Here is a 15371-nt window from a genome sequence, read left to right on the forward strand (position 1 = left end):
ATACTCTCTGGCCCCCGCAGTCTTGCTGCCTCCATGGCTAGCCCCAGGTAGAGACCGCCTATCTCTTGGTTCTCTTGCTGCAGACCCTGCTCATGTTTCCAGCATCTGCCCCCTGTGATTACTGTCGCATTTCCTAGTAACCCAGTAAAATCAAAACTCTAGAGGCTTGTAATTTATCAATCCGATTTATATCAGTAAATTCTCACCCCACCAAAACATCCACACAATAAACTCAGAGCCAGTTGATGTTACATAGGTAAGATAAATTGTCCTGTAATAACTCGCCCCTTATGAGATATTCATAGCCACAAGGATCTTGGTTTTCCTTCTCTTCCTCCACCTCCTTTCTTTCTCCAGCTCTATCTCTCCTGCCATTCAAAATCTCTCAGCCCGCCCTCCTTTTCTACTGTCCAATCACAGGCTCTAGTCTTTTCTTTCACCCGCCCTCAACTGCTTACAGACAGCAATCTACACCAAACCAAGGGTCAGCAAACTATGGCTAATGAGCCAAATCCAGACCCTGCTGGATTTTTTTTTTCTTTTTGTGGAAGGTTATGTTGGAAACTAGACAACCCTGTGCTTTTGTCCTGTGTGTGTTGACTAGTTCAGCCAAGCAAGCTAAAACCTGACTCTTGGGAAAGGAGCTGTGATTCCGAGCAGTGGTTCTTAAACCTTCACTCATTAGGGCTACCTGGAGAGGGGTCATTTTGATTCTCACAAAACTTGTTAAAGATTCTGATTTTCTGACCTTCACCCATGAGTAATTAAACAAGAATTTCGTAAAATATTTAAATAAATAAATAAATAAATAAATAAATAAATAAATAAATAAATAAATAAATACAAATTCACGCTATCGCTGGCTAGCGGCCTCGGTCCATTTCCAGTCTGGCAGACAGGCTGAGACCCGAGTTCTTTCCTTTTAGCCAAAGCCTGTCCCACCAAGGCCGGCTCTCTGACTCAGAGCTCCAAAATCGCTCTCTCCACCCTGCTAAGTTCCCTTGCCACGTCAGCCCCACACTCCCAAATTTCAGCGGTTAGCTGGGGTGCACTTCATGCAAACCCAGTTGAGTCGCCTCATGAAGGAAAACACCACACAATCTTAGTTTAGAATCACCAACTAGCACCCTAATTTCCCCAACTATTCTAAGTTAGAAATCTTCTGGTGGTGGGTGCACCACTCAAACTAACAGCCTCCAGCTTTCTACATTGCCAGTGCCTCACTCCTGCAGTCCCAAAGTAAGTTTCTTTCTCCTGCCTTCCCTCTTCCTCTCCCCGACCCGGAAGTCCCGCCTTCTCACCCAGTGATTGGTTTCCTGCCTTCTTTATTTATTAGGGGAAAGTCCTACTGCAGCCATTGATATTTTTGACAAACCCAGATTCTAATCCGAGCCAGTTCTAAGAGTGGTCAGTTTCTGAGGCCAGGGAATGCTGTCCCAGCTCTGGGGAACCTGCCCCACTGTAGGCAGGATGCTGTCACAGATAGTCACCTGCCCCACTGTAGGTAGGATGGTGTCTCCATCAATGAGCTAGGTGTGACGGGAACACACATAATCAGGATTCCTTAAGATAGAATATGGTCTGGGTAGTCCAACAATGTCTGTCTTACACTAAAGGGGCTGTTAACGCTGTGGTTGTTCAGTCCTTGGGGCTGGCTGTCTCAGCAGTCCGAATCCGATACTGAAGACCTGGAGGACTGCTGGCAAGCAGCTGGTCCCCAGTCTCTGTTCGGAGCCAGATGAAGTAGGTCGTAGTACAATGGAGTGATGGTATAGCTGCAGGAGAGGTGGACTCGCCATCGGAAGTGGGGGCAAGCAGGAAGGGTGGGTACAAGCAGAGAGGGAGGGTAAGCAAGGGGGCAAGCAGGGAGGGGGATTAGGCAAGGGGGGCAAGCAGGCAGAAAGCCAAGATTGTTTCATGTTATTTTAAACCTGTTACCACCAGAAGCCAAGGTCCACAGTGTGAAACATTCTTTTACAAACAATCTGATCAAGAAAAGCCCTCCCAGGCCCACCCTGGCCTTGAGTTTTAGTTGATCCTAGATGCAGTCAAGTTGACCAAGACTGGGCATCACAGTAGGGGGGAAAATCCAGAATAACCCAAATATGAGGGTGGGTGAGAAGTAGTGGGTAGAAATAGTTTAGATGATAAAGGACAGTGGATGGGTTGATGCTGTGCAAAGACAGGAAGGGTTTCATTTCCTGTGGGAAGAGTGGGGACTGTCTGTCTCTGCATGCGCAAGCCATGTTCCCTCCAACACCTCCCATCCCATTTGATGTGACAAATATGGGTTGTTCAGAGAGACATCAGAGGGGTTGAGAAACCTTTGAAAGTCCTTACAATGCAGGACTGATTCTCATCCCAGTTGATCAGATTTAGGCTTTGTGCTTCCCCCTAGCAGGTGTTGGGGTCTTGTCCTCCAAGCCTCTGGCGAGGGATCAGCCCCTTTCTTCTCCACTGCAGGTGTCCTCTACACACTTGCTAACTGCCTCGGTCATGTCAGCGCCCGCGGCCCTGGCTGTGTCCAAACTCTTTTGGCCTGAAACAGAGAAACCCAAAATAACCCTCAAGAATGCCATGAAAATGGAAAATGGGTAGGTATTACCTAATTAATACAGGCGGGGATGCCACAACCAAAGTTTGACAATAGGAAGAAGGTACCGCCAATTGTGACATGAGAGTCCCTTGCATTTAATTTCCCGGTGAGCTCTTAGATTTTTGCCTAGGAAACAAAACAAAGTCCTCCTTTAGTACCTGTGGAAGCGTTTCTAAACATCTCTTCCTTATAAAGTGCTTCTTGATAAAAGTGTGTACTGTTCACTGATCCCGCTTAAGGCGGCTGGGAAGCTGCAGCATGACTGTTTCCAAGATTCCCTCGTGGAATGAGAAGGCGGCTTCTGTTTTTTCTCTGCTCTGAGAAAAAGAAAGAAAACTTGCAGGGGGACTTCAGGAGTGAGACATGTAAGATATAAATTATAGCACACTGCTGGGCTCCAGGCCTTATTTACGGGGAAGCGCTCATAGCCGGGAGTGAACCGTAAAGACGGGTTGTCAAAGATGAGGTGAAAGGTGGGGCATCCGGAACCCAGAAACCTGAAGCCAAAACTGCTCTGAAACAGGCAGCATTTCTTAGTTCCATCTCGATGCCACAAGAGAAAACTCCTAGCCACTCAGCCTCGTTCTATACATGGATTACTAAAATATTGTCCAGGGCAGTGGGGGGGGGGGAGCTCAGCCACTCACCGAAGCATGAAGACCTGCGCTTGAGCCCAGGAGTCCCCATAAAGGTGGAAGAAGAGAGGTGACTTCATAAAATTGTCCTTTGACCTCAGCATATTTGCCTTCACCACATACACAGCACGCACACACACACACACACACACACAAATAGCAACTAAATAAACATTTAAACTATTGTATAAAATTTGTATCTCAAGTTTTGCGTATTAGATACATATGAAATATCAGTTAATTTCACCATTATATTTTAATTCTTAAATAACAGGACTTCTCATTATGGTTTATGCCATTAATGTAGGAAAAACTTTGGTCTAGATAATTGGGATAGGGGATAAATAGCATCCTGACGGTTCTATTTACAGAGTCAGAAATCATGAAGATTTGCTTGGTGTAGCTTGCCAGGTGTGTTGAGACACAGCCATGTAGGGAAATAGTAAAGAAATGGGGGCGGGGGGCTAAACAGATTTTTTAGGGATAGACCTCTCCAATGAGAGGGGTTTGTGGGTGATCAGAGAAGAGCACGTGTGGGATCCAGTCTTTAATGAAGTGGCAGTGATGTGGGCTTCCTCGCAACTACTGGTTGGTAGTGCCTGGAGATTTTATCAGCGGTCCCTGGTAGGCAGCTACTTTTGATAAATAGTTTTTAAACCTATATGATTTTGTCACTTCTTGTAATCTTTTTAATTATAAACGTACCCAATGGAGTAAAGGTAGGAGTGGATGCTTAGCACCAGAAGCCCTGGATTCAACCTCCACCAAGAGACATGTACCACAGCAGTGGGTTCCCACATCCCCACAGCCAAGCACCAACAATCATAAGCCCCTCATATTTTGAGGCTGTAAGAGACTGAGTACTTCGACCAAGGCATATGGCTGAGGGTCCATCTCTTACCAGGCAACTATGATTAGGTCATTGCTATGCTGTAGATCCAGAGATACTGTTTTAGGATTTGACTGCTGTGAACAGACACCATGACCAAGGCAACTCTTATAAGGCCAACATTTAATTGGGGCTGGCTCACAGGTTCAGAGGTTCAGTCCATTATCATCAAGGTGGGAGCATGGCAGCATCCAGGCAGGCATGGTGCGGGAGGAGCTGAGGGTTCTGCATCTTCATCTGAAGGCTGCTAGGAAAAGACTCACTTCCAGGCAGCTAGAACTAGGGTATTAGAGCTCATGCCCACAGTGACACACCTACTCCAAGGCCATACCTCCAAACAGTGCCACTCCCTGGGCTGAGTATATGCAGGCAAACCACCACAGATACTCCTTGGTAATTGTAGAATTTCCTTTTTTTTTTTTTTTTTTTTTTTTTTTTTTTGATGAAGTGATTCTCGGAATCTCCTGGAGGCGGCCACGCAGGGTGCGTCCTCCTCAATCCCCCTGGTGGCAAACATCGCTGTGAATCTGATCGCCTTCCTGGCCTTGCTCTCCTTTGTGAACTCCGCCCTGTCTTGGTTTGGAAGCATGTTGGACTACCCACAGCTGAGTTTCGAGGTTTGATTCTGCCTTGTTTTGTTTCTGACTGCCTTCATTTGAAAACAAGTTTAGAAGCCAGGGATGGTGGCTCACATTTTAATCCCATCACTTAGGAGGCCAAGGTAGGATTGATATGAGTTTAAGGCCAGCGGGGGCTGTAGAGTGAGCCTTTCCTAGTCAGCTATGTTGTGCTCTCTCATTCACTATAGAAACATCTAAATTCCCACCTCCGTTCCCCCAAAGCAATTATTCTCTCCTGACCTCTTCCCAAAAATATAAGATACTTCCAATGACCCAATTCCAACCCAGTTCCTGTTTTAGTCTGATTTTCCATGCTATAACAGAACACTGGATTGGGAAGCTTATAAAGATAAAAGGTTTATTTAACTTGCCACTCTGAAGGCTTAAAGTCCAGTCAGGGGATTATGTGTTGAGGATCATACACAGACCCGTACCTCACAGACAAGAGAAAAAGGCACCTTCAAACTGAAAAGGGGACCAAGCCGCTGATCTTCTTTAACCACTCTCTCAAATTCATTCATCTCTCATTCCACGGAGAACCAATGGAATGTCACGGAAGACACTGATTTATTTTAAGGGTTGTGTACCTGTTGGCATCACCACGTTCACCATCACTAGTGGGAATCAATACATGTCATGGTGGGGGTGCTGCAGAATTCAAGGTAATCACTGCTTAACGAGTGTCACCACCTCTGTCCCTTACAGCTCGTTTGTTCCTACATCTTTATGCCCTTCTCTTTCATGATGGGAGTCGACTGGCAAGACAGCTTTATGGTCGCCAAGCTCATAGGTTACAAGACATTCTTCAATGAATTTGTGGCTTATGACCACCTCTCAAAATTAATCAATTTGAGGAAAGCAGCTGGACCCAAATTTGTGAATGGCGTGCAGCAATATATGTCAGTACGTATAGTTCTTTATGTCTAAATTCTATATGTTGTACAATTCTTATCATATAGATACACCGTGACTTGCTCATCTGTCTGCTGGAACGTGAGTGAAGCAGACAGAATAATCCAAACACTAGCTCTTATAGAGCTCATGACGAGCACAGCATAATCTCCAGTCATGATATCTTGGCCATGTGATATTTGTGTGGAAAGAGAGAGGAAAGCGAGGAGAGAGTGGGGGAACTTACAAACTGAGGTGGGTCACATGAGCTGGGACATCAGTACACAAAGATGTATCAGATACCTTCTGTACCTAAGGCAAAAGCACAGAGGTCATCACAAGCCCTGTGCTAGTCACCCAAGGTAAGCAATTTAAGATGAAGAAGGTTCATGATTCACTGGCCTTATTGCTTTCTGTACACAGCAGTTCATCAAGGTGGACCCATATAACAGAATAGGACTATTCACCACAGCGCAGCTGGGGAGTAGAGAGGAAGAGGAGGGGACTTCATGAATGTCCCCTTCAAGAATGTGACCCTAACTTCCTTTCCTGGGCTTGACTTCCTATCTTAGTTTGCTTTCCTGTTGCTATGATAAACACCATGACCAAAAGCAAGTAGGAAAAAAAAGTGTTATTTTAGTTTATACTTACAGGAAAGGTCATCACTGAGGGAAGCCAAGAGAAGGAACAGGGAGACAAAGACCAAGGAGGAACACTGTTTGCCAGCTTGCTCACAGGCTCACATTCAGCGATCATTTTCTTTTAACACGGCCCAGGCCCAGTTGCATAGGAATGGTACCACCCACAGTAGACTGAGCCTTCTAATATCAATTAACAATGAAGAAAATACTCCATAAACATGCTACAGGCCAACTGATGTATGCAGTTCTTCAGTCAAGGGCCAGTTCCCCAGGCAAGGGTGTATCAAATTGAAAAGATTAGCTGTCACACCTCCTCAAGATTCTGTCACCTCCCACCATCAGTACCGAGGTCTTTGGGGATATTCAGGGACCAGATATGGCAGGTCTTACCTTGTTGGAGTCGACAGCTGATCATGAAGGCCTCCTCTAGCATCTTGAGTTCTAAGAAACTGACTGCACGTTACTCTGAGCCTCTTCATCCTCAAAAAAATAACGAGGCACAATTCCTACCGTGTAATGGAGGAGGGAAGATAAAACACTCATATCTGTGATTGGAAACCTTGGGGCGGTCACCCTGTAATCATACAAAGAGGCACTCATGTCTCCTTAGGCTTTGGTAAACTGAGGAACTTAACTTGAGTGAAGACATACTTGCAGCTGAATCCCCACTTCATTTCCCTCTGAAAATCGGAACTGTCTCATAAAGAAACTAAGAGAAGTGGACATTTTTAAGCATCCCTGTTCCTCTCCAAAATGACCCATTTGGAGTTAGTGTCTCCAGCTATGAAGCACATTACCCAGTATTGAGACACCCACCCCTGAGGTCACCACTTACCCCCTGGACTCCCAAAGGCCAAACATGGGGCTATTACAAGTGAGGTCACCTCCCCAAGAGAATCTGCAGGTGAATGATTTTGTGGTCGGGGGCACTGTGCCCCACAAATCTGCTAGGAACAGACCTTGTGGGTTCCTCTGCCCTCACTGTTCATCTTTCGGGGAACACAACAGGGGGACTTGGCCAACTGTCTTCGTTGTTTTGGATGCCACCTAAACCAGTTTGTTTCCCTGCCCAAAGCAAACAATGGGCTAAATTAACTGACTTGTTTTCTGCTTCTCGTTAAAGAGCAAAGCAAGCTGCCGGTTCTGGCAGTACTAATTGGTTCTCTGAAAAGCCTGTTGGGAAGGAGAAGCCCCAGCTGTAGAGATGATCCTGTTTGGGAGTGAGCCCAGCGCAAGGCAGGCACACGGTACATGTAGAAACAGCTCAGCGGCCTCTGCCATTACTGAGTCTCAGCGGGAAAAGCAAGTTACTCCGAGTTTCTGAGCATCTTGGCTCACACACGGGAGACCGTTAGCTTCCTAGCCCAGTCCGCTTGTTCCACTGGACAATCATTTACGTTAGGGACAAAAGAAAGTGGCGGCGGCCCAGCCTCCTTTTCTACTTCTGATAAAAACCATACACAGCCATAACTGCATACACTTCCTCCCCATCCCCAGGGTCCCTGTCAGGTCACAGGCTGTGCCTGTTGGAGCATCAGGTGTCTCCTGTGGGGTCTGGGTTGGGTGATGCGTCTTCAATCAGGTGTGTCCAGGGGGACTCTCAGGACTGGGGTTTGATACAGGACCCACTGTTTGATACAGTGCGGAGTAGCTCAGAGCACCCTTCAGCCTGACCTCAGCCAGAATCCGCAGAAACTTCTATACTCAGTCCTTCTGCCTAAGCAACATTCGTCAGGCTGTGCAGGCACTGTAGGAGCAGAGCCCTGCGGCCACACTCCCCCTTCTGCTAACCCACCGTCTTCCCTTTACCTCAGAAAGGACATCCACTCTTCTATTTCCAAATGGACACCCTCACACTCTCCTGGATTGTCTCAGCAGAACAAAGGCAGAGTCCTTGTGACAGGCCCAGAGCTTTCGTTTCCTGAGATAATTAACTTCCCTCATGGCCCTTAAAAGACAATGCCCTCTGCCCTCCCCCACATCCCCTCTCCCCAAGACCTACAGGCAAATAATGATCTCTTCCCCCCCACACACTGTAGAAATGTATTAATAAATCTTACAAAATTCGTGAGATAAATCAAAGGTTCCAGTGGACGTGTTACGGAGCTTTTAGGCCAACGTATAGACTCTGCTAGTTCACTGGGAGTGTGCGTCATTCACAAACGGCAGTGCATAAACATCCTGGATGCTTTACATCCTAGACATACTTAGTATATTTAGTGTATAGTCTGTTCCTTTTTTATTTCGGTTCCTTCATTAACTGACACAAATACCTAAAATAAGTCAACTCCAGAAAAATTTCTTTTGGCTCGCTGTATGTCAGTTGGCACTTGCCTGGTGACAAATGTTGAGCATCTTTCTATATGTTTATTACCCACTTGTATACAGTTTGCAGCAATGTATCTAAAACCTGGGAGGTCCTCTAATTGTTGAATTATAACAGCTCTTTATGTATTCTGAGTCCTTTGTCAGACAAACATAAGTATTTGCTGGGACCAACTTCTTATCTCCAGCAACTAGTTGTTTGCTTGGTATAATACCGAGATAAGTCACATGCAATATTAGACGTGATTAATGAGCAGGAAGTAGCACTTTTAGATGTCAAGGTCACTAACTTCTAGTCTGCTGTGAGGTGTTCCTTAAATCTACACTCCTCTTCCTGATGTCACTCAACATCTAAGAGCACAGTGGTTATTTGGTTGTGTGCTTCATCCACATCAGTTCTGTAGCCAGCGAAGCCTGGTTGGGATGCTGGGATTTCTGAAGGTGCGTCAGATCCTATACAGATCGGCGTTTTATGCTTGCTTACAGATCCGCTCTGAGACCATCGCAACTTACGCCCTCTGCGGCTTTGCCAACTTTGGTTCCTTAGGAATAGTGATCGGCGGACTTAGTAAGTGTAAAGAACGCCCCTCAACACCAGACATGGCTTTTGCAATGAAATGATGTGTCAGGGAAAATGGCTCCTGGACAGTAAAGTCCTCTAGGATCTATGTTCTTTCTATCCCTGCTCTGGAATGCAGTTCTCCTATGTACACACAAGAACTCAAGACAAATATGTACAAGCATACACTTCTCCCAAGCCAACTATGACATCAGCCACTTGTTTCCGATGCCTGTAGATTTGTAACCATCATTTAAAGGGGAAGGCTGGGGCCCATGGAAGCTCACTGTAGAAGATGCTGCCATCGATTATTGATGTCTGCCTTGGGTATAGACATAGATGGTGGCAGCTCAGTTAGACATCATCCCATTGATTGGTTCTTTCTGAAAACCCATTTTGACTTTTGTGTTCTGTGGACCCCTTTGGTTTATCTTTTGACTTGCCTCTTTTCAATCGACAGGGAGTTCAGCCACCAAAGTATTATCAGAAGCTATAGATCTGGGTCTCTAAACAACCTAATCTCAGATGCCTCTTTCTCTCCCAGCATCCATAGCTCCATCCAGAAAGAGAGACATTGCCTCTGGAGCCATGAGAGCCCTGATTGCTGGGACTATTGCCTGCTTCATGACAGCCTGCATCGCAGGTACTCCATCCATGCCTCCTGTCCTGGGTGTCCATGAGATGGAAGCATTCAGGGAGGTGGGCTTCCAGGTGCCAGGCTGCGTATGTAGCAGATGCTGCAGCAGAAGCTGAGAGTCAGAGCTGGGCTCAGCACGCCAGGGAGTAGGGTGTGTGGGATGGGGAGGGGAAGCTGAGAACAGAAGGAGGGTTCTGGGATTTTGTTAAATTATGGCAATAAACGGAGCTCTGTTCCTTTCCAGGCATCCTCTCTGCCACCCCAGTGGATATCAACTGCCACCACATCCTAGAGAACAGCAAAGTCCTCAGCAACACAACGGAAGTGGTGTCTTGTTGCCAAAATCTGTTCAACAGGTAGTTTTATGATCTCTTAGTAATGGTCAGATCTAACTGTTGTGTACGGTTCCTGGAGAGTTAGGGAACAAATATCAGTTTACCCCAGATCGGGAGCCAACAGTTCCTTACAGCCCTGCTTGGTGAGCTAGTGAGACTATCGGGCTTCCTTATGGAGGTATGGGGAGCCCCCAAATGGGTGTATCAGTGAAAAAACCTCACACGACACTGAGGCTTGCTAAAGCTGCACCAGAGTCCCACCTCCAGCTAACCTTCCACCTGCTGCATTTTCTAGACCCTTCTGACATAGGAAGCGATAGGGCTGATCCCAGGGTAAGGCCTCTCGACCTTCCTCAGCCATCTTCTTGTAAAGAATGCTAATCGCTCCCTTACCACTGCCACAGGCCTGCCTATCAAGGTATTAACTCACTTACTTGGTTGTCATGACTACTGGGCCACGCCTACTTCTGCTCCATGAGGGTGAGCAGACAGGTGGGTAGTGTGCTCATGCCGTATTTGTAGCAAACAGCCGTAGACAGTACAATTCCAGCACGAAGGCCACATCCGTTTGTTTCCAACACCCCCTTAACTTCTCATCGTGAGAAAACTCACGGTATTTCTAACAACCTCGTGTCTGACCTTTGCAGATGATGCTAGAAAACTAGAAACTAAAACACCTTCCCAAGCTGCTCCTGAGTGTGTAGTACGAACCCCTCTGCAGGACACGGGACACACTTGCGAATGAGCTCACTTGAACCTTTCGGTCACCGTGTAGGCTGGACACAACCCTAGTCTTCCTATGCATTTGACACAATGAAGCCGTAAGGAGGCTGTGTCTCTACCCAAGTAATATTAGCCCCAGCATGAACAAGGCCAGAACTTCAGGCCTGTCCAACAAAGCCAACATCCTTAATTACTGCTGCTAGAACCTCACCCTGGACTCACCCCAGGTCCCGGTCCTGGTGACCTTGGATGAGATAGTAGTGTCATATTTGCTACAGAGGGAAATAGAGCAGCCTCCAGGGACAGAGGTGGACAATGGCCAGCCTACATTTTTAGATGAGCTTTGTATTTCTGCTATTGTTTCTTTCCTGGGAAGTGTCTTCCTGTCCAGGTGATTGACAGGCCTGGTCGGGACAATGCTTTGTTCTTCTCAGAAAGCCTTTTTAACAGATAAAGATGGCAGGGGCTTGCAGTGTCCCAGGGGCAGAGGGAGAACTCAGATCCCAGTCAAGACCACAGAGAACTAAAAAAAGACAAACTAATCTGTAAACACAGCCATGCCCTGCCCCCAGGAACCGCCTCCATCCATTGGTGGATAGCAGCAGACCCCGCCTCCCCAGCTGCAGACCTGTCCGATCCATAACTCCCCTTTATTACAGCGGGTTCGAACTTAAGCCAGTGCAATGGTGATGGGTCACCTTTCTTTGCCTGGCTCTCATTTTCACCTGCAAAATTAGCTTGTTCCGTGACAAAGGACGTAGGGTAGAGACTGATTTGGGAAATGGAATACCACCTAGCCTTTTTTTTTTTTTTTTAACGGCATCAGTTTTCAAAGAACCAAGGTGTTCCTGACAGCATGGTGGTAGGCCATGGTGAATAAGAGGCTAGGCTGCCCATGATCCCTGCCAACCGTCTCCACCCTCTAGTTTCTAGCTGCAGAATCAGTGTCCTTACTCCACCTGTCCTCATTCATGTACAAATTAATATTTTTGAGGTTGGGGTTTGTTTTACCAAGTATATATAAGCATGTATTTTCTATGCACTGAGTGCATGCAGTGCCCATAGAAGCCAGAAGAGGGAGCTATATCCCCCAGGATTGGAGTTACAGATGGTTGTGAGCTGCTCTGTGGGTCCAGGGAATTGAACCTGCGTCCTCCAGGACAGCCAGTGCTCTTAACTGCTAGTCATCTCTTCAGCCCACGTACAAGTGCCCTTTTATTTTTTGTTTGTTGTTTTTGTAAGAATTAGTTCTACCCTGCCATTGCTATTCTGAAAGAGACAGGGAGACCTCAAGGCCACCCAGAATTTGAGAACTATGTAACCATCAGAAGTCTCTGTCTTAAACGCACCTATCTAGACTGAGAACAAGAGAATCAGCTTCCTGTCCAGCTCACCCTTGTCTACCCCCTTCCTGTCCCCATCTAAGGCCCAATTAATGAGTTCCTTCTACCTCCCACCAGCACTGTTGCCAAGGGACCAAATGATGTCATCCCAGGAGGAAACTTCAGCCTGTATGCTTTGAAGGGCTGCTGCAACCTGCTGAAACCGTCAACGCTGAACTGTGATTGGATCCCTAATAGACTGTGATCTCAGCCAAGCATCCAGTGGGGTTCTGCGTGCAGATGCTGGATTTCCTGCTCTGGAGGAGATAGACAACTCCGCCATGGACTCAGACTTAAAGGCAAAGGAGGCAAAGTCAGGAGTGAGTCCTCCTGAGCTACCGTGTCTCCCTTCTCCTCTCTCTCCTTAGCCCACCCTCTCTCTGTGGAGAATTCCTAGGATAAGGTCCCAGGCTGAGGTGTGATCCTAAGTCCCAACAATATTTTCAAGGCATTTCATGAAAAAAAAAATGTGTGTGTATATACACACACATATACACATACATGTCTGTGTGTGTATGTATGTATATATATATATATATATATATATATATATATATATATATATATATATAAGCATATAGATATTCATGCCATATATAGTCATACATATATATGTACCATATATATGGTAGTTTCCAGCAACTGGGCCAGATAGATAGATAGATAGATAGAAGATAGACAGATGTGTATGGTGTGTGTGTGTGTGTGTGTGTGTGTGTGTGTGTGTACACTAGCTCCCAATAGTTGGGCTCTGACTCAGCTGCCCCCTCACATGGTGTTTCAAGTATACCAGAGCAATGTGATTTTAAACACATCCCAGGCAAGGTCATTCCAGCCTCACTCAGGGTCATCTGAAACACCTTCAACTTGAATCTCATACGAACGAGGGCTATTCCGCAGTGACCCATTCACTGGCTACTCTAGTTTCTCATAAATCAAGAGTCCTTCAGAAAAGCAGGCAGGCCTTGGGAAGACCAACACTTAAGTCCGTAAAGGTGGAGACTTGTACGCAGTCAGCTCCATTTTTTAAAAGTTAATATTGAACTTTTTTGAATGACTGTCTTTTATTTGTTCTTTGGCAAATTTACATGTTTATAATGCACTTTAATCACATCTACCCCCCAACTCCCACTGCCCCTCCCACGCTCCTAGACACCCCTTAGCTTGTCCCCACCTCACATTTGTGTTCTCTCCTCTGTTTTGTAACTCGCTAAGTCTAGGGTTAAGTGCTACAATGTTGCCTGATGCTGTTGGCTTGATCATGACGGCCATTTCCACAGTGAGCTCCGGAAGACAGCATCTCACAGCTCTTCCCCCGCCCCTGCCTCTCACATTCTCCCATCCTGGGTGCTATTCCTTGTGCAGTGAGGGAGTTGAGAAATGTCTGGTTTGGGGCTGAGCACTCTATAGTCTTGCGTTTATCAGCCACGAGTCTCTGCAGTGCTGAATTGGGGCTTAATCGTGTCTGCTTGCAGCACCCCGGCTAAAGAAGCAGCCCCTATAAGGAAGGGAAACATGCAGAAACAATACGATAGCTCTTACATTTCCTGTTAGGAGCCAGATTTGGTGGCCTACTCCTGTCTCTCAGCTCTTGGCAGCCAAGACAGGGAGATTATGAGCTCAGAACCAGCGTAGGCTACATGGCAAGACTGTGTCCAAGCAGCAGAAACAAAACAACAATGTAATAACAATCTTCATTTCCACTCTGTGCTGTGAGCCAGAGTGAGTTCTGTGACAAGCAGGTGTGTGTGGCCACAAATGAACGATCCAGTCACATGAGGAAAACAGTGGACACTTTGAAGAAGTAATTTAACCGACTACCAAGGTGCCTGACTTCCAAGTCTCTGTCACTGGGTGGATTGTATTTATAGGCCTTTTGATGTGCAATTTTGGTTTATCCCTGATGATAAGATTGTAAAGCATTAGTCCTCAGTCAAAAAGCCTTGTAAGGGCCAACCATGAAGGAAACTCAATGCTCCCTGAGGCGAAATGGCTTTCGTTGTCTCTCCTGTCAATCATGGGAGACTTCAGCCTCTCTGAGTGCTCACTGGGCGTCCATGTGCTCCATGTTCTCGGGGTTATCAGCAGAACGCACTTTCATGAAGTCAGTAACGGTGCAGAGGCCACACTGTCTGAGGAAAACCTGAGCCAAACAGCGACTGGAAAGGAAGAGACTCAGTGGGGAAAAGGGTTACACAATGCCTTAGATGTATTCTGTCTCCCTTCTGATCAGGCACAAGAGCAATTTAAAAAATCTATGTGTTAATAGTTGAAGGTATGTGTTGTTTTTGCTTTATGTTTAGTGGTGTTGGAGGAGGGGTTGGGTGTCCTAAGGACTTTTTGTCCCTGAAGTAAACAGATCAAGGTATTTCTAATTTTTTATTACTTACATCAGTCTTTCTCAGACATTCTACTTTAGGAAAATCCATCTGTGTGTCCTTGTGGGCCTTAAGGTTTCACTACACCCTACGGTACAATAGCGAGAGTGTCAATTATTCATATGTTGGCTCTTTCTTGTCTTCTGTAGCTACTTTCTTCTCTCTGATGATTTTTGACCCCCTGATTTTTTTTCCTAGTATATTTTCCTTCCTGAGAATCCCAGAGGGAACCTCTTTAATGCCTTTAGCATCAAATTATTATTTTTTAATTTTGTCTTTGGTCGTTGTGGTTCTCTGAATGTTTGGCTCTCCCCTGAGCCTGTCATCTCGTTTCAGGGAAAGCAGTTATGTGGTAGAAAAAAGGTTTCTTCTTTAGTTTGTAAAAATAGGCAATTGTAATGTGAACACTGATTGTTTAGTGTAGGAAAATCTAATGCACAGAATAGTTTTATATGAACATAACTGAATATCTTTTGCCCACTCCGAGCACCCCAGTTCTCTGCAGACAGAAGAATTTGCTCGTAACTGACCAGTACATATACCTTTCTTCCTGTTTACAGAAACACACAGAAGCATGTAAGGGATCGGCGATTATGAACGGAGCAAATATTTGCACGTGACCTTCCATTTTCTCTTTACAGCTGGTGGAATACTTTGAAAATTCCTTTTTGTCTATAGTTCTAGACTTAGCTTTCTCTTTTCTTTGTGCCTAGATGGGCGTACATGCACACACACACATGTTCACACATACCACACATAC

At 46.0% G+C, this 15371-nt stretch overlaps 1 protein-coding gene across 1 annotated transcript in view; it reads left to right on the top strand.

The window, feature by feature from the left end:
* SLC28A3 (solute carrier family 28 member 3) overlaps positions 1-12438 on the top strand; it is a gene marked incomplete at both ends in the record, with an annotated part of 48017 nt that extends 35579 nt beyond the window's left edge. Inside the window, 7 exons of the mRNA XM_080910061.1 lie at positions 2464-2594; positions 4569-4737; positions 5446-5643; positions 9084-9165; positions 9701-9799; positions 10038-10149; positions 12312-12438. Of these exons, the coding sequence (XP_080766187.1) occupies positions 2464-2594; positions 4569-4737; positions 5446-5643; positions 9084-9165; positions 9701-9799; positions 10038-10149; positions 12312-12438 (918 nt within the window). The remainder of the gene's footprint in view (positions 1-2463; positions 2595-4568; positions 4738-5445; positions 5644-9083; positions 9166-9700; positions 9800-10037; positions 10150-12311) is intronic.
* Positions 12439-15371: the final 2933 nt, after the last annotated feature.

Source organism: Micromys minutus (assembly GCF_963924665.1).
Source record: "Micromys minutus genome assembly, chromosome: 1".
NCBI classification, from domain to species: Eukaryota; Metazoa; Chordata; class Mammalia; order Rodentia; family Muridae; genus Micromys; species Micromys minutus.